Source organism: Tachypleus tridentatus, chromosome 8 (assembly GCF_004210375.1).
Source record: "Tachypleus tridentatus isolate NWPU-2018 chromosome 8, ASM421037v1, whole genome shotgun sequence".
Lineage (NCBI taxonomy): Eukaryota > Metazoa > Arthropoda > Merostomata > Xiphosura > Limulidae > Tachypleus > Tachypleus tridentatus.
The window spans coordinates 70,659,626-70,684,345 of NC_134832.1; the positions used below are offsets into that span (position 1 = coordinate 70,659,626).

Consider the following 24,720-nt stretch of genomic DNA (forward strand, 5'->3'; position numbering starts at 1 on the left):
CGAGCCGTTTTTGCATATAAATTTCTCAACAAGTGGGTTTCTCGACATCACTGAGTTGGAACGGTGTTTGTTGAATATTTTGATTCGTGTGCGCTTTCGCAGTTAAAAGACTTATGGTAACGTCAATGTCTGTATATCCATCTGTTACGGTAGTAAAGATCTATGTACATCCGTGTGGCCCAAATGGTGTATCTGTGAAGTTAGAACACTAGAAACTGGGTTTCGATACCCATGGTGGGCAAAGCACACATAACCCATTGTGTCGCTTTGTGCTTAACTTCAAACAAACAAGCGATCTGTGCGGTATTCGTATATATTCCTAAATTAACTTTCAAACAGCACTTAGTTTGGCCTATGTATGTAACTTTACGGCCACTCACCACACGTGTATTTTTGTATGAGCCTTGAACGTTTTTTGTTGTACAAATATTGTATTAGATTCCAGGACAAATTTAAATTGATGTTAACTCTAAATCCCCGTTAATTAGAATACTATGTTAGCGGAAATTATTTTCTAAGTGAAAGATAAATATTCACATGAAGTTATAAATATTCAGTACAATTATCTACCTTTTAAATAATGGTTAATAACGATTTGTTGTTTGGTTTGTGGCCTGATGTCTTCATTCCAGTAAATAACATTACAGTTGTAATCACCCATATCGATAGCTTGAACGTCTTTAATTATAAGGTCGCCTGTATACTTGTCCATTCTGATTTTGTTTCCTACAGATCCAATTGTGCCTGTTCGGCTTGTCCATTTGTAGCTGACAACATCGCTGAATAAATATTTTTGTTTGTAACCAGGTGGGATACATTTAACTTCAATATCTTCTCCTCGACGGATGTACGTGTTCTTAGCTTTTTACATGTGTGCTTGGTAAAATAGCTCTTCCAAACACCGTAGTTTGGATTTCCGCAAGGAAGATAACTAAGGCAAATAAAATTTGCAATAATAAATCCATTATTCAGGAAATTTCTCTGTCTCTTTGATTTGCGTACGCTATGGGCTACTTTTCTCTAAAGGTTTATGTTGCTAAGATATGTTAATAATCTAAATAACTGTTGAAATTACACAATATATATTGTTGTTGAAGAACTCTTAGTAACTATATTGTGATTGTCGAAAATAATATTCAGGTAACAATACTAAGTTATATATTAGTATTAAGCCTGTTGTAATGAGTATTGTTTCGCAAAATTGAAAAAGAAAGGTTCGATTAATAACAATAAATATCAAATTGGCACGTTTAAATGAGAACTTTAGATACGTAAACAATAAGGAAATATATCGTCACGATTAATTATTCAATGGACTCATGAATTAATTATGAATATTTATCCTCGTCATTAAAATGTGTAATTTCAATGATGAAAAAAATCAACTAAAGACTTATAGGCCTTATCCCAAACAGTAAAGATGAGCTTGGCAATTGGCGAAAGTAATTTAATGCAGATAAAATAGCTAATCGAGTGCGATTGTTGCTGTGTTTCTTAAGAGCAGGGTTCCACAATTGATTCTCTGCGTCCTTTCCATTTTGAGGAATCGAACCTCGGATTTCAGTGTTGTTCTGTTCACTGAACATGGTATATAGCGAATCCGATAATAGGTTAGTTCTCTATGTTATTCACCATATATTTCTTTTCTGGGACCGGCATGGTCAGGTGGTTAAGGCACTCGACTCGTAAACCGAGGGTCGCGACTTCGAATCCTCGTTACACTAAACATGCTCGCCCTTTCAGCTGTGGGGGTGTTATAAAGTACGGTCAATTTCACCATTTCATAAGTTTTTTCATTATTATCATTCACTGATTTTAGCATCTTACATGTTACTTAATGCATCATTCCCTGGTTTGTGTTTACATTATTATTTTGGTCTGAATTACTTAATTTTCAGCCATTTTTACAAAAAAGTGTTCGTGCTATTTCTTGAGTGATCATGCCATAAGATGGACATACTTTTCAAGGAATTTCACATTTCTTGCAAACAGCTTTGGATCTTACTTCAATTTTATTATAATTAATCAATTTTCACCCCTTTTTTTGGCTATTTTTAATGAATATATGACATATACTATGAAAAGGGAGTCAACTTTTCTACAGTTAATATGGGTAGTTTGTTAATTGATATATTGACTAAACTACTTAAATGTACAAGCTTTTTAGAATGTTCATTGATAAAGTTGTATATTTGTATCCTACAGCTATTACTCATTTCCCAAATAAGAAAATTACTAAAATTAGACAAATTACCATTTTTTCAGTTTATCAAATATGGATAAACTGGTGTATTGCTTATTTGAAACTGTACATACTCAGTGTTACAGCATTGAATAGATTTTTCTCTAAAATGAAAGAAAACATAATCTGACAAATTTCAATCTTTGTAGTTTAACAAATAAACTTGATAATGAATAGAAACTTTCAGTGTGCATTATTGCACTTCTGTATTCACATCCTTACAGTAATTCTGAACAAATAGATTCAGAAACAACAGAACAGCTGAAGTGACAATAATTCTTTTAACATAAGAAATGATAAAGTTTGAAGCCTAACTATAGTTGTTACTCCATAATGCCTATTTTTTATTCCCTGACTGATGGGTTTAGATAACAGTTATTGCCTGTAAGATACACAACTTTTGAATTTGATGCTTTCATTAATAGGTAGGTGTTTACTAGGACCAAATTCAGTGCTATAATAATAATGGTAACTGATATGTATAATGGATATATTTTCCAGATAGAATAAAATCGAAGCTGACCTCATTGTACTTTGTGAAGACCATTGTCTGGAAAGTGAAGAAAGGAAGTTATTAGTTCAAAACTATTTCTGGACATTTCTGAACAACTGATGGTGAGCTAAAATGTTTCCATTAGTCTACAGGTTGATTCTTCTCTTCCTCTCTTGAGAACTAAATTAGAAAGCTCCATCTTGAAAAAAAATGAAAATAACCAACAGGTTCAATGTTATGTTCAAGCCAGTCATTTTCAGATAGATCTACTTATTGCATCCCTGCTAGTTATCAGTTGCAGGTTGTTGCACTTGAAGAGGCTGTGGTACAACTGCAGAAGCTTGCTACAGCTAATCAGTTCTTCCTCTCCTTCCACTTCCTCTGTATACAGCACTGGCAGGTATTTGAGCATGTTTTAGGACTTCATCTCTCCACTCTCTTCCATTTGTAAGACACTATTCACAGGGTTGTGGAGAGTGCTGTGGCAGTTATCAGTTGCTTAGAGCATCTACCTTGCAGTCAGTAGCAGGCAGGATCCATATTGCTATCAGTTTCAAAACTTAGTGGTTGTACGTTATCACTGCCATTTGTTATATTATTTTGTGTTTTATTAGTTCTGATCTTGCATGTGTGATGTGGATACCATTTTTATAATGTCCAAAATACTACAGAAATTGATTTTTTTTTTACACTTTGCATCTTTGTGATAATTAGAGACAAATGGTGTTACTTTTCAAATGTAATGCTATAAGATATTTCCCCAAACCTTTGTTTTCATTCACCGAGGGCATATTTGGTGTTAAAAAGCCAAAAGACATAATATATTATAGCCAAATAGATAAAGGGTCGTTATAATATTTTCTATATATACAAGTTGTTGTTTTTTTCATGGGAGTTATAAATTAATATTTTCATTAGATTTATTTTAAATTTATTCATCTCTATAAATTGTAACATAAACTTGTAACCTATTTCTTATGATACAGAATCATTTTTGTTTTAAAGTTTATATTAAAGATACAATAAAAACTGACTTGCCTGTTGAGAGTAATTGAATATAACAAAGATATCATAATGATACCTTTGATTAATCAGCTTCTGATGTTCAGAAGATATATATGTTCAAAAAATCAATGAACAAGAAAAATAAGAAACCACATAATATTGGTATCTTTAAAAGGTAGACCTTTCTTTGTTGTAGGAAAATTGGAAATTACTAAATTAAGTGTGAAGAAATGTGTAGTAACATTATAGTTATGAAAAGAAGACTATCATGATACACCAGAATTGTTTTGATTAGATACTGAAATAATTTGACATATGGGACTAATTTTATTTGTGTTTTATGATTACAAATAAACTATGGAACAACAATTTTTTGGTATAAAAGAGTATGAAAAGGTATTTAAAACATTTAACTTAAAAGGGAAATTATTATGGGTGTTTATACAGCAAAATAATAATATGACATGAAAAGTGATTAAAATATAAATGTTAATAAAAGGGACATAAAGGAATTCAAAAGTAATAAATATTGTTTTATGGATAATAAGTATTAAGAAATATCAGGGATAAAAAAAGTAACAAACTTGCACCGTAACTCGACAGCTAATTTTCCAAAATATGGTTTTTCATAAAGACATGCAAACAGATTAGTAAATGACAAGCAATAGTACCCATCTCCAGTTATGGGAAAAGTTAGTCTTATTTGCTTCTTCCTAATCCTAACCATAAATAATATTTGTTTTATCTTTCCTTGACCAACTGTATTCTTACAAGTTCACACCTGTCTGATTCTTATATCTTCAATTTTAATGATTCTGAATTCCTTTTCCTTGATTTCCACAATTGGGATTTCTCTTGTTAGGTTTGTTATGGGAGAATGGGGTCAGATTATTTAGTATTGGTTTCACATTTTAGTTCTCAGTATTTTTGTCTTTACTTGATTCTTCTAACCATACTTTACCTCTCATCTCTGTGCCAAAGGCTGAGGTGCTGCACCATGCTCCTTAGAATTTTGTAGGTGATTATCATTCCCTGTTTCTTTTCTCCACAATTTTTTGTTGTAGTCCTAATTAAATTTAATCAGAAGCTAAAATCAATCCTTCATTTTATCCTTAGTTTACACACTGTTGCAAACTGAAACTTCCACCACTATACCTTGCTTTAGTCCCCAATTTCCTGTGTAAGAATTTCTAATTCACAACTTTCCTTTGTTACCTGTATATGATTCATTGAGGTTGTCAGTCATTACTAAATCCACTTGGGTCACACTTTTACGTACACAGGTGAGGTGGATAATTCTGTATTTTTACCTGTAGTCTTACCCAAATTCTCTCTCTCTTCTCCTCCAACCACTTTCTTCTATCTACAGTATATCGAAGTTGTGGTGTTCATGAATACTTCTGAATTTTTCCTTGCTCACACTCAAGTTTCACTTGAGAGTGTTTCTTAAGCCCTTTCTGAGTTTTGCTCAGCCTTTTTCCATCTGCCTGTGAGTGACTAGTCACCAAAATCTACACTTGTTCAACTTATAGTTCATGAGAGATAATATGATGATGGGGACCATGGCTTCACTAAAATTAACTAACTCTTTGATCACACACAGACATTTCCATTTTCTCCTCTGAACCTTGCATTCACAAAAGAATTACTCACTGAATTCTTGACGAAAATAGTTCATATGTCCCCTCCTCCAGCCCAGGATGTATATTGGTGGCTTGCCTCTCTGGCATCACCATCAATGTGCCACTATCTTTATCTAAGATGGATCTGTATCTGTTCACTGATGCTTCATCTCATCATATGAATGTACTCTAACTTCTGGTAGTCTGTTGGGCTTATTCATTGTTCTTACCCTTCCTCAGGGATTGTTTCGAAAAAAAAATACAAGATAAATCTACCATTTTTTTCTTCTAGAATAACTGTAGATTGTTACATAAAATAAGTTATTTATCCTAAATAATCCCAGACTTGTAACAATTTAAATTTTGTCTTCATTTAGTTTTATTGTTTTAATATTCTTTGAACTATGTAAGTATGCACCTATAAACACCTGGTAGACAAATGACTAAAACTGGAGTAAAATAAACAAACACTAAATTATGTAGCACATGCATTTTACATGCATAGATTCCTGAGAAATTGTTTCACTCATATTTTCTTTTCTATTCTAATAATATTCTGAGTTTCACATTGTACTCACTTTTGTAACAATAAATGAGAAATATAAAAGCAAGACTTTTAGTACTTACTTGTGGATCTTGTACTTTATTGTAGTAAGTCTGGATAAAAGTTAACACTTGTTAATACTTTGCTGAATTAAATTAGGAACACAAAATAATAACATGCAAACATTATATAATATCCTGTAATTAATATTATTTAAGTGGCTCTCTAAGTATAAACTATAAGTATATAAAAATACATCCCTTCGTCAAGGTGTACTCAGCAATGCAAATTTTTAGCCTGTAGCCAGAATAATTCAACAGCTGTAGTGAATGTGAGATAGCCCGTTTGTAATTCAATAAATTAAAATATACTTATTGTGTTTATTATAAATAATGCTTTAAAAAATGTCAGAGAGAATTACAGATATTTTTAAAAGACAATGTGTAGGAAGAGATGTAGAGCTGAGAAAACAACTCTATCATTGTTGACTCTTATTAAAGTTTTTGTTTAAAGTGATATTTATTATTCTTACTGGTAGTCAGACATCAATCAAGGAAGAGTTTTTTACCATCTACAACATAAATTCAGGTATGTGACAATTCCTTTTGTGTACAGAATAAAATTTATTCCATCACAGTTTGTAGTTCTAATACTTAACCACAGATACTTTTCAACCAACAACTTCAGCCAAATAAGTATCTAATGGTTAGATTATTTACAAAATATCTGAAGAGGTCAAGATCCAACACCCATGTAAATGTGGTGAGCACCAAACCATTCTGATTTTACTAGTTGTCAGTTTCCTAGAGTTTTGCATCAATTTGTGTGGTCACAAAACTGGTGATTATGGAAGGGAAAGAGTTACTGTGGGTAGAATGTTGTATTCTATGTTGTGTTGAATGACGTATTATGTAACATGTTAACAGATAATAAGTCGGTAAAACCACTTGCCACTGATTTGTCTACCAAGGCATTATACAGACACTATTTAACATCTTGAGTGAGTGGTTGCCCCAGAAATCTACCGGTACTTATGCGAAGTTGGAAATCCATATTGTAAAATTAAGTGTTTAACCTCAAATTTTTTTTTGACACTGAAGGAAGAGAGATCAAGACAATAGAGTTTGCATCAGTAGCCAGGTGAAAAAAAAAAAAACAGTTAAGTGTGAATACCAGATAATAAGAATATACCAGATTTGTTATTTTTAAGAGCAATATTGATAGACTTGTTAAATTTAAAAGAGAAAGTTCTGGTTGACACTTTTAATGTATAGCATTGAATGCAAATCAAAAATTCATTGTACAGTTTAAAGAAAACAAAGGAGTGCAACTGACCCCTGTAACATTGATAGGACAAGAAATATCAAGAAAAGGTTAATTTTAAAAAAAAAATATTTCTTTAACTTCTGTTATAAATATAGACAGTGCAAAAAATACAACAAAATAAAAAAAAGTTTTTTGTGTAATATTATATTGAAGCTAATAACTTAAATCACAATGATTTATGTGTGTGAACTTTGTATTTGTAAAGTATTTACCATTATATGTTTATTTTGATACCTATGCTTGTTTCTGTGTGACACATGTTCATGTATTGTTGAATATGTATTGTGCCAGCCCTGACTACTCTCTAAATTTGTAGAAGATTTTAGAGAGTAAGAGCCAACAGCATTCATTTTATGAAAATGTTAGTGTGTTTTTGAACATTGGAGATTCTCATTTGAAACTATTTAAACCAACATGCCATGAGATAAATTATATTGTTGGTTGCTATGGTCAATATACTAGATGCCTTGGAAACTGTAATTGTGAATGATGTTTATTCATTGTAAAACTACCAAATTTGACCAAGAACATTTACTGAATTCAAACATTATGAACGGTTCAACTTCAGAGAATCAGGGTTCAAAATTTTCTATTTTAAGCCGGACATGTCCGTTAAAATATCAAGTTTGACCGGCACTTTCCCATCTATCACCGGACATCGTGACCAGTGGTCATATTCCTAACGTATCGGACACAAATACATCGTCCCCTCAAAAATAAGTGAGGCAAAAGCTGTGTATGCACAGCCCAAAGATTTTGCTTAAAAGTATATTCTATAATGAGTGGAAAATAACTTGCAAAATTTAAGATTTAATTTAAGACAAAAAAAACAATTTTTTAAAACGGTCGTGAACACTCACAAAATGCTCCTTTTAGGTCGCCTTATCCTTGCCTTCCCGGATAGTCATATGACTGTCAAACATTCATGACGATCTGACCATGGCATCTGATAGTAAAAAAATGGGAAAGTCTCACTATCTAATTCAGTTTGGCTTCACGAGCAAGACTAATGAATCAGAAGACAACACTATGGAACCCCGAGTGAAAAATCCAAGCTTGTTGACCCAAGCCCAAGTGTTAAAGCATAAACTGTTACTGCTAGTACTGGCGCTAAGCCTACTCGTCGTTTCCAGAATGAATGGAATAGAGGCCGACCATGGCTGGAGTATAATAACGTTACCAGACTGATGTTTTGCTCAATTTGTCAGGAATATGACCAAAGTAGTGGAAGGCAGAAGAACACCTTCATAACAGGATCTTCCAACCTGAGAGCAAGTGCTGTTAAGGAGCATGAAAACAGTCACACCCACAGTCTAAGTTGTCAAGCTAAGACAGCAAAAGAAACACCTGATTTAACTCCCATGATGAAAGAATTGAGCAAACTTACCAGACTGAGAAAGATCGTTTACTTGTACTGTTCAGGACTGCCCTTTATATGGCTTTGAATGCCCAACCATTCAGCAATTTTCAAGAGCTTCTGTTGCTGCAGGAGCACAACTTTAGTATGAACTTAACAGAACATTATGCCAATGACAAACAAGCAGTTATCTTTACGAAATATATTGCAGAAACAATGATAATTAATGTCAGATCTCGTCTGCACACCTCATTATTCTTTGGCATTATGACTGACATTGAGCAGGAGATAGTCTATGTAAGATACTTGGACAGTGGCTGTTACCCAGTAACCCACTTCCTATGTCTGCAGTCAGATGAGAAGGCTGATTCTGAACACTTGCTACAGGCACTTAGTTCAGGTAAAGGTTTCTTAATTACCTGGGATGAGAATTTTCTGGATTTATCCTGAATTCCTAATTAAGAAAAATTAAAATGGACAATATTTCATGTACATTTGTGTTTTAATTCAGATTTACATAGTCATTCCATTATTAATATACATCAGTGAAAACTCAAGCATTTTTCAATTGATTTAAACCAAGAAGAACCATGTATTTACCACTGACAGAATTGGAGCTTAACCTATCACAATTAGCATAATAGATAATGGAGCAATAGAATTTTCCAAAGTACAAATTTACATTTTGTTTTTGTTTTTTTACAGAAAGTAACTAATATTGGGTACTAATTTTTTTGTATTTGCAGCATTGTCCCCATATATGGCAAGTTTCCCGACTGGCTTGAATCAATTGTATGCCTGACAGCTGATGGGGCAGCTGTCAATTTTGGCACAAATAAAGGACTTGTCAACAGATTGAAGGCACAAAAACCTTATTTGATAGGGATCCATTGTGTTAGTCACAGATTGGAACTTGCAATTAAGAAGACCATCAAGAACATCCCTTACCTTGATAGTATCCAAACCTTTTTAGAAAACCTATGGAAGTTTTATGACAATTTGTCACAGAACTGGGCTGGCTTCAAAGAAGCTGGTAAAGCCAACAACATTGTTGTTAGAATGCCAACAAAAGGGACAGGAACCCAATGGGTAGCCTACAAAGAGCATGCTCTGGAGTCAGTTTTTCATAACTGGTCAGCTTTAGCGGAGCATTTGTATCAAGTAAAGCTGCATGACAAAGGGGAACGTGGACAGAAAGCTGCAGGATTATACAGTACTTTGACAAGCCTGAAATTCATCCTGTACATGGACATACTCTTGGCAGTTCTGTCTGTTTTGACATCTCTTAGTCTCAAAATGCAAGACAATTGCTACTGTGAACATTGTTTCTGACAAACTCGCTGTTTGTAAAGAGAAGCTGGGCAATCTGAATCATGTTGAGAGATCCCAGAAAATTGTTAAAGAGCTCACAACATGTGAACAAACTGGCAAGTGGTTACTTGGAGGAAAGGTGATTGTTATTAGTGGTCAGACAAGAGCCAAATTCTCAAAAAGTGCCACGAAAGAGTCAGTTGCAAGTCAAATTACTGTTGAGGATGGTAAACCTTTCCCTGGATCAACAGTGTTGGCCTTGGTATGCTGCATGCAGGTGATTTTCGTGTCATCTGCTGAACCAGAACATGGATTTTCCCAGATGGCAGTTATTAAGGATGATTGGTGGTCCAAACTAATAAATGATTCTCTTAATGACTTGATGACAATAAAATTAGCTAAAAATAAGACCTGTGATCTTGCAAGCATAGAATTACTGTGCAAGTCTGTAGAATCCTGGTGGAAGGACAGTAAAAAAAACAAAAACAGACAATTTGTGAGTCCACATGGAACTCACACACGTAAAGACAACAGAGATACTGAGTCTACATCAGCTTATGTCTCAGTGCTGGATGACTAAATCTACCAGTTTGATTGATGTGTCATTTTTAATGGATACAAGGCTTGTTGCCACTTGCTTTGAAATAATGTTTCAGTGCTATGAATAAAATGATTCTGTTTTATATAATAATTGTCTCTACTTGATTTCTTGTTTTCGGTAATGTCCGGTGAAAATTTTGAGGTGTCCTGCTGAAAATTTAGAATATTTCTACCCTTGGAGAATTAACTTAAAACGTTAGTATTTCTAGAAGGATATTAAATATCTTTATCAGCAAAATGTCAATCTGTAAACAGTGTGAACCAACCAAGTAAAGACATCTTGGTAGCTTAAGCGAGGTATAACAATATCAATTTAGGTGGGATATTGAATGAAGATTTAAAGGGATGCTGAGTACTTATCTGAGACAATACCTGATTTTGTCAGCAGAATGTTTTGTGGTATCTACTTTATGACTCCTTGATATCCTGAACTTTGAGTGAAGTATTTTAAATGGCAAAGTGTGGCTGCCAGACTTCATCCAAGAAAAACATAACACACCAGTTTCTTGAGTAAGATTGAAAGTGTAATTGTGATTCCTTCCTGAGATGAATAATCTATTATTTGTTGCAGTTCTGACTGGATTTCTTTCTTGAACAAATTTGCATGAACAGTATCTGGCGTTCTGCTGTATAAGGGAAACATCCAGATCAAGAATTTGAGGTTGAAATTTTCTGCACATACAGGGAAGCAAAGAGCTTTTGGCCCTATAGGTGAATATTGTCTTGACTAAGCTGAAAATGTTTACCAAATCAGACAAGGGATGAAGATAAATATTTATATGATGAATAATGATCATCCAAAGGCATGGATCTGTAAAGTAAAAAATATTTCTTATTTCCAAGAGATTCTGTGGATAAGAAATAAAATTTTATTTGGATTTAGAAATACTATGTAATTTACTACTATACTTGAACTAGAGTAACATTACCTTCTTCAGAACGTCATAACTCCATGATGTGAAGAAGGTGATGTTAACTAGTTGTGTTTACCCTAGTTTACAACTGCTAAATTATGGATGGCTACCATACATAACTCTCGAGAGCAGCTTTACACAAAATTGGGAACAAAAACATATCCTCATGAACCTCCAGTAGACTTACAATGAAGTCTCATCAGAGGATGAAGTATAGAAGTACTACTTACTAAATAAGCATGACATGTACAGACGTCACAAACGTTTATATGTGAGAAAGAAAAGCAAGTATCATCTGTGGATCAAGCATTGTGAAAAGGAACATCAAAAGTAAACTTCATGAACAGTGTCAAAGATCTCTGCTACATATTCTATTCCTGAAACTAAATTTGTAAATACTAAAAACAAAATGCAGAGACTCAGCTGTTGTTATGAGTAACACATCTGTGTGTTTTATAATAGTTACACAAACTGTAAATTTGCATTTGTTTATATTTCAAGAATAAATGCAAGGATCCTAACATACTTTCAATCTACTGCCCACTTCCTTTGAGAAGCTGTCTCTGTAAAATCTTAGGATGGCTAACACTAGTCTTGTTTGTTTCCTTGAATCAAACAACCTCTAACCCACCCAATGTGGATTTTGATGACAGAGCTTCACTGTGGACCACCTGATTTGACTTGAAACTTCAATCAAGGAAGCCTTTTTCAAGACACATCTTGTTTCTGTTGTTGTTGTTCTTTACCTTAAGAAAGCTTGTGATACCAGGTGGAGATATAGCACTTTGCGAGACTTCCACTCATATAGGTTTTGTGGCTATTTGAAACACATTACGTTTCCAATACCTAATCACCCATTGATAAAAAAATGGAAATATAACTTTTTTCCAAAACTCAGTCTAATTACCTACTGATAAATAAAATAGAAATAGTAGAAATATAATACTTTATTTAATAGCTAATCACTTGTGATTTATTAATCAACTATAACAAATGTCGCATTTGTGTCGTATTATATTAATCTACTGATATCAATCGTGTATATTTAAATTTTAATATTCACAAGAATGCAAAATCAGCAATACACACAATTTCATTTTCAACGACAGTTCGTTTGTTTGTAGTTAAGCACAAAGTGTTAAAGGGCTGTCAATGTCCTTCCCACCACGGGTATTTGAATCTGCTTTCTAGCATTGTAAATCCGCAGATATAACGCCTTGCCCCAAGAAAATTTTAGCGAAAGCAAATGAATAAGTTAAAGAAAAATCTTTATTCTCGATCACGTGTATTTTTTTATAGCAAAGACCCTTCAGGTTATCTGCTGTGTCCTCTGAAGGGAGTTAGTCTTCTACAATTTCAACTAATAACACAATTTATCTTCATCTTATATCGTTTGGGCAGTTAACCAAAACTGGAAAGAATAATGACTGTAATCAGCGAAAGCTTGCAGAGCTCAATGTTTTACTGTCTTAAAGTTTCTTCCATGAAATTATTTTATAAGATGAATTTAATAACTTGTTTGTATCAAATTATAATTATATAATGTAGACAGTACTATAGAAAAGTGTTGAGAAAAAGTCTGTCAAAAATTAGATTTCAGGCTACTTTTAAAAAATAATGGTTTGGTTTGAATTTTGCACAAAGCTACACGAGGGCTATCTGTGCAAGCCGTCCCTAATTTAGCAGTGTAAGACTAGAGGGAAGGCAGCTAGTCATCAACACCCATTGTCAACTGTTGGGATACTCTTTTACTAACGAATAGTGAGATTGATCCTCACATTATAACGTCCCTACCGCTGAAAAGGCGAGCATGTTTGGTGTAACGGGGATACGAACCCGCGACTTTCAGATAACGAGTCGAGTGCCTTAATCACCTGGCCAATAATAATGGAAGGTAAATCACAGGTGAAACATTAAAAGTTTATTCACCTGCATATTTAGTATAACAGAAACTCAGTGGAAGTGCTTGAGTTTAGCACAGTTAATATTTTCTATGTCTACCATTTGCACTAATAATTGCAGACAGTCTGTAAGGCATTTCTGCAACAAGTTTAATCAAAGTGTCCTTTGGGACTTTACTCCAAATCCCTCTCATACACTCCATAAATTTTCTTCAGAATTAACTTTTGATTTGTCAAGTTTTTGATCTATAAAATTCCAGATTTGTTCAACTGGGCTGAGATCAGAGCTCTTTGGGGACCATCACATCATTTGAATCACTCAAACAGTTTCTTTCTTAGCTAAGTAATTTTTGCTTAGGTTGGATGAGTGTTTGAAATCATTAACTTCTTGACAGTACAATCCAATAATATGCAAACCACTTGGTATACTTTGACAGATCAGTATCTGATGGTAGTTGCACTGGTCCATTGTTTCAGCTATTTTACAAATATCTTCTGTCGCCTCAGTGCAAAAACACCACCAAACCATCACACTGGTTCCCCCCCCGTACGTCATGGTAGATGCTCTATATTGAGGTAAATATATTTCACTTTTTTTTTCTTCTGCTGGATGTATAACCTATGTTATGAACCAAATATTGCAGACTTTAACTCAACTGTCCATAACACCCCTTTCCAATCATCAACAGTACAGTTTACGTACTTTTTAGCAAATTTCAGTATCTTGACAATACTTGAAAGACGAGGTAAAGGTTTTCTTAACTGCTACATGACCAAATACTCCATTCTCATTGAGTCTCCTTGATACTGTAGATCTGGTCACTTTTCTGTTATTTGATACATGGTCGTTTATCTCATAGTTTGAGATCAACAAAAGTCTTCCTTCTGCTTCAAAGACTGCATAAACAAAGATATTAAAAAACATCGGTATCATTTAATTTAGGTGTTCTACTTTTCCTTTCCTATTTTCAAATTTACACATCTCAGTCTCTTGATCTATGGTGTACTTGACAGTGTTTGGGAAGCATTTCAAGTCAGCAACAATTTGTCAGAGTCCAACAAACATCTCATAAAGCTTTTACATAATCTCTCTGCTCTACTAACTATGTTCTGTGCTTTTTTGGAAAGTGTAATATTGTTGTGTATGCTGGTGGGTGTGGCAAGAGGTGTCTGATTTTCTATCTGATAGCTCTGTAACTAAACAAGATACAAAGCTATAAATATTTTGTTTCAGTGATGATGGTAATATAGTGAGTAATATATGTAAAATTTTATTCTTATAGTTGTGAATAAATTTGAAAAGGGGACAGTCTATAATAAAAACTGTCACATTTGTCACAGTAGGAGAAATTTGGGATTTTAAAGAATATTGCTTTATAAAAGTAAGAAACTAAAACTTATACTATTGTAAAATATAGATTTTTAGCTACAATTTTATGCTATACTAATTAGTAGAACGTAAAAAATAGTTTAATTAAATCCTGAATGCAAATCACTAAAATCCTCATGACACGTGCAGTAAAGGATGTATGTGGACACAGCTAAATTGTGTATCATTCTCTACATGAGCAAGAACCTAATGAGGTATTTACTTGAACTTAAAGAGTTAATAAAAACTGCAATCATATCAATTGTCATGAAATTATAAACCTGTTAAAATTAGATATTTTGATTATTTCAATATTTAAAAAATTGAATTATAAATATATATATGTTTGTTTGTTATTAAGTACAGAGCTAGATAATGGTATATTTTGTGATGTCGAGTTTTAGCTTCATTATTTATTTTTGACTTCAAGATTTTAAGCTTTGGCAATTTGAGAGAGGGAGCTCACAAATCAAGGATCTCAAATTTGATTCCAACTAACATCAAAATTGCTCACTATTTGTTTGATATGACAAAACTACAAAGCTATCTCTGTTGCTGCCACTCATTTTGAGTTACTGACTGGAGGAAAGACAAACAGCTAGCAACACTCACTGCCAACTTTTCTGGTTTTACTTGTACATACCATGATTTAAGAACACTGTATTAATCAGTTAATGAAGCAAGTCCAGTCTGATTAAAGTATTCATCTTTTCACTTCAGGTTCATGCTTTATATAGCTTACAACATATCTGTATTCCTTCAGCACATATGAATATCTCAACAACAGGATTTCAATGTGAATCTCATAACTCAGTGAGCAGACAATATGACAAAACATTATTGATCATAATTACAGAAGTGACTGGCTATAATGAGCAATTTGCAATTCTTATGGTGTGAAGCATAATTATAATTAATTATACTTGTCATACAACAGCAGTATTATACCTATTGTACTTTTTTAATACTAAAATTCCTTATCTAGACCCTCTAGTGATTTTCAGGAATTAGAAAAGTGTATATCAAAAATATTTCAACAACAACAAAAAACTTAAGTTTAAGAATATTCATTTCTGTAACATCTATAGTAAAAACAAAGTAATAAATATTCAATATATAGATATGTAATACACTGTCAACAAATGATGTTTCATGCAATGAGTTGATGAAAACACAAATATTTATTTATAAAAACAATACATAACCTGCATAATTTCTTCTTAAAGAATTTACAAGAATATTACTTTACATGAATAAGACAGAGCAATTTCAGTAAAAACTTGAAAGAACTAATTCTTTTTTTTTGATACAATAATTCATGATGAACAACAAAGACAACATTTTTTATTGCCATGTTCTTGACATTCACAGCTTTCAGTACGCATTTGTCGTAAGGCCTAGAACAAGAAGAATAAAAATAATGTCACTATCATGTGTTAAAGATTAAGGTTCAAAGTTCACCCTGAAATAATTATGGGTAGAAAAGAAGGAAAGTAAGTAGTTATTAAGTACATTCATGAGAAAACATTATCCAACAGTAATGTATTATCTAATGCAGGGGTTCACAACCTTTTGGCACTCGCGACATGAAAATGTAATTGATGAAATAAAATTAATGTTATCCCAAGCTACTTCTAACAATGCTACGCGACTCCCCTGCCAAGGAAATCCCCTGGGGTGGCGACCCACGGTTGGGAACCCCTGATCTAATGGTTGAGATAACCTTGTTAAAGAATGCCTGAGATCTTAACATTCAACACGTCGAGTTAGGGCATATTAACATACTAGAAGAGTAAAATGAAACCAAAATATATTTAATAAACAAGTGTAATCTATAATGAAATTGATAACACATGCATATAGTTGTTATAAATTATCACATACCTAGATTTTACACATGTAAAAATACAGATACAATAAGTTACTCAAAGAAATGCAGCTATGTTTAATCAAGTGATATAACTGAACAATAGAATGTAAGCATTCACATAGATACAAGTTACTTATATGCATTAAGATTTCTACATATATCATATATAATAAGGCTTAGAAACAGCAAAGTTGTCAAAGTACAAAATAGAGACACTAGTAAACTTGTGATGAGAAATCTCAATCATGAAGTTATCCTTGGTCTATAGACAGCATTAACTGATTCGTGCAAATCAAAAATCATCCAAAAGGAACAGTCCAGTCCTTATTTAGCAGTAATTCTTGGGATTACCAATAACTTTCATTGAGTTCACATGCATATCAGAATCCAAAACTTCTGAATTACTAAATTATATAACGCTAGAGTAAAATTATAGTGAGTCAAACACTGCCAGTCATCATAGCCATGTATTCTTCCTGCCAACCAAATCTCTGCTTCCCAGTAAGCATTTTCTTTTACTTGGTTTTATTTTCTTACAATAATTTTGTTAATCTTTTATTAAAAATGTTTCAAGTAATGAGAACCAGCAGATGCTTAAAAGTATAAGGTTACTAAAACAAAGTAGATAAGGAAGGGTCTGAATACATATTTCATTTATTATTTAAACCTTCACCTCTGTCTCATTTCCTTATTACTGTATAAATCTTCTGGAGTTGGTGATCCATACACTTATCACAGACTGCATATCCAGTGATTTAAGTACTACTTGTAACATGGTAATTGCCTCACAATAATGTCTGTTACAATCTTACTAATAACACTGCACAACAAAGTTTTTGCTTCTTGAACACTGTTGGGTGTTCCTTATAGGTTTTTGGCTGTTGATCAAAAAATCACATCCAAATTTGCCCATCATGTACCGTTTCATCGAAATCTTCAGTTTTGCTACAATGGAAAAATGATATCTGGGCAACTGGAATCCATCAATGCTTGCTGACTACTGTTGGACACTGCAACGTGATGCACCGGACATTGAATACAAACAAAAATCAGGAGCAAAACACTTTTAATTATGTTGAACTTAATAGCGTATTAGAAACATAAATGCAATTAAATACGTTATTGCCAGTAAACAGTTAACTGACTATTTCTCAGAGTTCCAATGTGATGAAGCAAAACCAAAACTATATCTATGCATACCCACCAGGTACCTGCCACAATCAGCAACAACTTTTTGGAAAGCAAAACTTTCCAAAAAAATAGTTGTGCAGTGTAATTAATGTAACTTTAATAAATTAACAGAGAATTTATCTTGTTGGTATTGTTTAGCTATAAACAAAATCCAATATGGAATCACATACCAGTGATAAAACTGCTCAATGTGTTATAAAAAAGAAGATAAGAAATCAGAAAATTTGAATTTTCAACTTAAAGATGCACCTTATGTACATGAGGGCTAAACAGCTAAGCCAAACACTTCATATAATTCAAGTTCTGCTGCTCACAATTTCAAGTTATCCACTCTCACAACCTGAAATACTAATTAGGCCATACAAAAGAGGTAATACTTATGCAGATATTTAAAAAACGAAATTTTCAAGTGTACATACATTAAGAATTAGATGACAGAAATCGTCAATCCTTAGTAAAAGAGTCAAAAACAGTTACTCAGAACTTTTGAACATACTGAAGGATATAACAGTAAAATAGAATGGACAATTTTTTGACCAAAAAGGTTTGATGACTTCATAAGGTTTCTTTATAATTTACTGATAGTAACCAGTATGGTATTCACTCACATACCATGACATCAGCATTGAAGCTGGAGCTTTGTCATCTGTGACACCTTCATCATCCAGAGGAAAAGGTGGTAGTGGTGGAATATCTAGAATCTTAATTAAGTAAAATAGTAAGTTAGAAGCAAAAGTACCCATTACAAGTGACAGAAAACATTTAAGATAATCTTTTTTTTAATTATTTTATGGACTTTAAAAGGTTAGTTGTGTTGCACTCTTGATTTTACTCACTTAGAGTAAAGCTTTGAGCTATTTATGTTACCCAGCATGAAAAGTAACTGCACAGCACTTAAGTCAGGCTAAGAGCTGCTCAATAGTAACATATAATAAATCAACATTTTTATTATTTATGTTACAATTTAAAAATGTGAATGACAGTATTATTAATTCCTAATAATTTAGTTTAGAATATCCTGCAAAAAAAGAACACCTGGTGTCAACATCATTCCTACTTGTTCTCACATCACTTCTGAAGTGAATGTTGGTTTTTGCCTGCATGTGCAGCTTTCGAATGGGAGACAGATGAACACTGAGGCAGACAATATGGTTCACAATATGTTCATCAAAGTTAATTTTAAACAGTAGCTTTTGTTTAGCTCATTTAACCATTTCTAGACAAAAGCAATGTCACTGATACCTTTTGATTTTTTACTTCTCAAAGTAGAAACTATTTAATCAAAGTGCATGATATTTAGTACAAACACACTAAATAGTGGTATCTAGTATTGGCTTAAAATTTTCCTATAATTTGATGAGCATATGTATATGTATGAAACACAGACATCACATGAACACTGTTAAAGGCTCAATAAAGATACTTTACTATTGTTTTGATTTTTTGTTTAAAATTAAATTTTACTAATTGAATGATATACTACAGTGTTATTGAGTTGCAATATTTATAAGTCTATCGTTCAGTGTACGATACGCAGTTAAACATATTCTGACGACTCAGATCTTTACTGGATATTAGTTTCTTGTTAATCCTGTTCAAACAAAATAAATAAATTAACACATTACTGCCTTTATTTGTGATAGGGAAAAATGTTTTCAATTTGCAGAAGACTTAAGATTACTATTTGTTAGGAAAACAAATATAATATCAACCTTGTTGTGGTATTTAGTCAATAATGATAATAAATTTGTTAAGTAGGGGATATCTGTAAAACTTATAACAAATTTCTTTCTAGACAAAAGCACATTTTTAAGAATATGCAAACAAGGGTATTTGGAAGAGTTTTATCATAAAAAATTAAGGGTAATTCAAAACTGTTTAACAAAATCAAAACAATGTGAATAAAACAGGAAGTTTCATATTTTAAAAAAAAAGAGCATTGCTGAAAAATATTATAAAGACAGCACATAGCCAATTTTAATTTTTTTTTTAATTTGGTTGCATAGATTGTAGGGAGCATGCACATATTAATTAATCAAACCTAGTTGATTAATGAGCCTATTAACTAATCAATTAGCAAATGCCATTTATCACACAGACTAGTCATGTTATCAGGATTTTAATAGCAAAAGAGGGAAGAATTCTTTAAAAATAAGCATTTGTGAAAATTTTGAACACAAACTGGGTGGCATTCAATTGACTTTTGAAATAATCAAAACAAGTCAAATATATTTACAAAATATTCTTTTCACTATAGGAAATCACAATTTTATTTAAAACTTTAAACTATTTTTTTCTTGGATACAACTGTGGCAATCACCAAACAAAGTTAAGTAAAAGAAATATTTTAAAATTGTTAATAATTGATGTCTTAAAAGGAGTTTTACAGTTTAACTCAGATAACAAGAAAAATTTGTACTGTTAAGGAGTGTTTATAAAGCCTGATACAACTGTGGTAACCCATAGGGTAATATAAATGAATTATTTGCTGGTACTTTTGTGATAAGAGTAGAGAAAAATAATTTGTCTTATCAACTGCATTCTAAAGTAATTGAATCAGCCTGTGTGGACTTTGATGAAAGGAAACAATTATTTAAAGCTCTGGATACAACTCTGATAACCAACAGTGTTACAAACATTTGTATGTAAATTTGACTTATTTTAAAACATTTTTAAAAGCAAGTGGATGTGTGCTATTTGTTTACTGTTGAAATTTATTGCCAACAAGTTACAAACACCTACTGCAAAAAATCCAGTCCATACATACTTAAAACCTGATACATATATTTTTCATTAAATGAGCAATGAATAGAAGAAAGGTAGCCACAAGTTCATATAAGTGATGTTTGGAAAAATGACTACTCAGATAAAAGAAAATATTACAATGATACTGTTCACTGATTGTTGTAAATTGTGTGCATTATATTGTAAATTCACTAATATATTATCAAGAAAATATTTACAAATTCTGACAAATGTGTGTAAAAAAATGATGTTCACCACAGTGATGCCATATGTAAATTTCTCTGTTATTTGTCTGAAAACATTTGCAAATTGTGGGATAACCTTGCAAGCTAGTAAACCAAATAACATATTAGCATAAACATATGTACTCTTTGTTTTTTGAGAAATTATTTAAGAACTGAGAGGTGAGTTTACATTCTTTTAAAGACAAATGAGTGAGTCAGTTCAACATATATGGACTTACAAAAGATGTAGATGGTCCATGGAGTTGATCAGCATACTGCCAAGCTGGATTGGAACCCTGTACATACAATTGAACAAAAGGGTTCAAGCTATATATATATATAAGTAATAAACAGTGACAATCTATATAAAAAAAAGCAATGAAAAATTACCTTGACTTATAGTTAGCTTTATTACAATAAAAATTCAGTTATACAAATTTAGAAATATGTTTTTCTTGTTATAATTTTAATTGAGATGTTTTGTATTTTGTGATGTCTATAAATGTTCTAAGTGTTTACAGTTGGAGTGATTTACATGCTGCATCTTAAGTTTTGAAGACTTGGAAAAATATATTTTAATATTGAAACATGTATCACATAGTTACTCTGTCACATAATGTGTCAGTTAATTAGTTAGTAAGTCTGTTACCATGTTCTCAATCACTTACTGAATTAGTGGAGGTTAAACAGCCAGATTTGATTTAGTACCACAGATAGGAAAGTTTATTTTATATGTGAGTTAGACCTATCCCTTAGTTATTGTTAGTTCATGAAATTATGTAAGTTGTAGAGATTTCAGCTAAAGAGATAATCACTTTTTTTCCTGTAAGCAGACTGGAATTAGTAATATTTTTACTAAGTAATAAAAGAAAACAACACACCAATAGAGACTGTTGCAATATTAGCATAAGGAATAATAATATTTTAGTGTAAATAAAATAGAATCAAGACTTCAAGATGACAGTGTATGTTTGAACCAAGATTAAAAACATGTTGGAAATCACAAAACAGTGGTAATAACGTGAAGAAAACGAGAACAAATAGATGTGAAATAAATTAACAGAAATTAGAATAAAGAGAAGGAAAATTAGAAGATCAAAAACACACAAGGTAAAAACAAGAGAATTAATAACAAAAATAAATTTCATTGAAGAGAGTATTGGAAATGTGCAGGAGGATAATAAGAACAAAGCTGAAGTCGTAAAATAAAATGAAATAAAAACCACTACAATATGAGCTCTTTCATAAGGTGGGCTTTTCTTCTTCAGGGGCAAACTGGTGGTGGTGGTGTAATCAAATGAATGATATTTATATACAGAGAGGGAGTTTAGTGATATTATGAAGGTCATCCAGTTTTCCAGGAAATGTTTATTTGTCTATAAATTATTGTAAGTGTCTCATTTCTTATACAACATAGCCAATGGCAGTAATGTCTGTGGAAAGGTGTTAGGGATATTTTAATTTAGAAATGGCTAAATATATGTGTATTTAAAACTATGCTTAGGTGTTTAAGTAAAATAAAGGTGACATCTGGAGACTGATTTAAAAATATATGTCATACTAATTAATTTATAAAAACAGATATGAAAAGTTATCTTAAACGAACAGCAAATTTTAGAAAATTCAGCTTTCATATTTCATAAAAAAATAAGGAAAGAACAGTTATTTTTATTTTTTTGACAGAGATAAAACCAATGAACAGAGATCACCAATTCCAGGAGCTAGATTAATTCTGAAAGGTTGAACAGTTTAGATTAGCAATCCAATAAGCTTCTTTTATTTCTCTATTTGCTTTAGTTCTGAAAATTCATTATTCACTAGTAAGTTCACAAGTGACCTGTAAAGACCATACCTGAAAACCTGTATGACATGCATGAGGTGGCATAAATGATTGGATGTGAAACAGTTTCTTTGCAGGTTTTGTTTCCAGGCTTTAGAGATCCGTACCTGGTTCCAATCCATTCCATACTCTCACTATGGTTCTAAATAATGAATTTAGATGATACAATGTAAATGCAATTCACTTTCAAATGTTAAAACTTTTCTTACCTGAAAAATGTATTTCAGAGATACCTACTTCTCTGCACCACAAAGAGTGAGTGATTTCCTTCACACACATAGTTATATAAGTTCTTGCACATTCTACAAGCCTTTAACAAAGCTCCCATTTCTACACATGCTAAGCGTTCTGTGCTAGTCTATAATATATAAAACTGTATAATAAATTACGCATAGTAGTTATTGAAAGGGAAAAATGAAGTATATTGTAGGTTAAACCACCAATGATAAGATGTTAACTACAGAGAACTATATTTTTAATAATACATACTGATGTGGATAAAACTGTTGGGTAATACTTTCTTCAGGTACCTTTAGCTGAATAGTAAATGGAAAAGTCTTAAATTAAAGATTACACAATAATATAACAGATAAACACTTATAACAATGTTTAAAACAATACAATAAAGAAATTAGACTGTTTTGTACATATAAAACAATATACATGTATATTATAATTTTAAAAAGAAAAATCCACAACTGAAAATTTTGTAAAAGAAATGAAAAATTAGTTGATGAAAGTTAAAAAAAACATCACTGAAAAAATAATACATGATTAAATAAATGCATAATACTGTATAAAATGTTTAAAAGAAGTTAAAGCAAAGAACAGAAACTTTAAAAAAAGCTAAAGCTTTCATTTATCCTATCAAGATATCTTTGAACATTTTAAAGTAATTATTTTGCAAACTAGTGTTAAGCCACTGGTTTATCTGTGTTACAGCTTACTGTGACCCCAAAATGTATGAATAATATGTTGGTTTTTCCTATTTATAATTTTCTACAACACATGAATATGATGGAATATATGATGCATTTTTATATGTGGTTAAAATGATCCATTTTATTCATAGATTTTTTTCTTATAACTTGTGTTCACTAATTCTCTATTATACTATTTTAACCATTTGTAATCATTACTGTACACATTTCTTTGTTAAAGTCATATAACCTTTGATGATTTAGAACATTTTCTTTCACAAATTTACTGTTCAACTACAGATAACTGAAGAAGGGCACTGCCCAAAGGGCTGTATCTACAATAGTATATATTAAAAAATAAATATATCTGTAGTAAACGTCATGTTGTCTTTGGTGGTTTAACTGATGACATACTTCTTTTCTTCTTAAAATGTAATAATAACTAACTATACTTTCACCAATAAGAGAGCAACACATCATCCACACTTAGTAATCCATACAAACATCTGCCTCATGAGGCAAACTAAATACACCAAAAGTGAAGGAAGAATGGGAGGTGGTGTATCAATCTGAAATACATTTACAGGTAAAATAAATGTTAACTTTAGAAATGTTACTAATCTTTTTTGCATCACTAAGAGCTAAATTCTCACCTTGAAATGGTGGAAAGAAATTACAATGATGAACTCTTTTCTGGAAACAGCACCAGGAAGGGAAAGCCCATGGGGTGTGATATCCATAAGGTGGGGGGTAAGTTAATGGGGAGCATTTGTTGAAAGACTATGTCCATCTCAAGTTGAGAATACTCTTTGCCCAATAGAGGTAGTAGAGCAAAACATAATGCCATAGAAACCTTTTTTTCTGTTTTTTTGGATGCCAACATATCACTGAGATGGACAGAATGGCAGACTGTTCAACTGTTCATTAACTTGCAGATGGATAGCTGGGCATGAGCATATAGTGTGATTAAAGCTATAATTCAGGCTATTCAATACTGGATATCATACAAATGAGGTGTACAAAGAATATCATCCCACAGCTCATTGGTCTGGATCTAACAGTCAAGATTGGCTTGATTCATAATTTAATGACATGTCTTGTACTACACAACCAGGTAACACTCTAGCTCTACTTCTGAATACAGGTGTGTGTTCACTTGGTTTTGTATTACAGCAATCACATCACTAAATGAGAAATTCTCCATATCTACTTCCTCAGCAGCTTGTAACTAATGAAGCAAAGCCAC

General features: G+C 32.2%; 1 protein-coding gene and 1 long non-coding RNA gene across 9 annotated transcripts in view; one reads left to right on the forward strand and one right to left on the reverse strand.

The window, feature by feature from the left end:
• Positions 1-1,017: 1,017 nt before the first annotated feature.
• On the forward strand, positions 1,018-19,196 carry LOC143222621 (uncharacterized). Its single transcript, XR_013012389.1, has 3 exons — positions 1,018-1,610; positions 2,744-2,857; positions 18,753-19,196. It is a non-coding gene; the product is annotated as an uncharacterized LOC143222621 (long non-coding RNA).
• LOC143222620 (nonsense-mediated mRNA decay factor SMG5-like) overlaps positions 15,847-24,720 on the reverse strand; it is a 51,446-nt gene continuing 42,572 nt past the window's right edge. For 4 of the 8 annotated variants that reach the window (XM_076449329.1, XM_076449328.1, XM_076449327.1 and 1 more), the window contains 4 exons: positions 22,567-22,696; positions 20,954-21,075; positions 18,358-18,446; positions 15,847-16,081 (listed from right to left, as the gene is read on the reverse strand). In XM_076449329.1, the coding sequence (XP_076305444.1) occupies positions 15,925-16,081; positions 18,358-18,446; positions 20,954-21,075; positions 22,567-22,696 (498 nt within the window). In that variant the 3' untranslated portion in view covers positions 15,847-15,924. Of the gene's footprint in view, positions 16,082-18,357; positions 18,447-20,953; positions 21,076-22,566; positions 22,697-24,720 lie in introns of those variants that run through there. The other 4 variants (XR_013012386.1, XR_013012388.1, XR_013012385.1 and 1 more) reach the window with 2 other exon arrangements.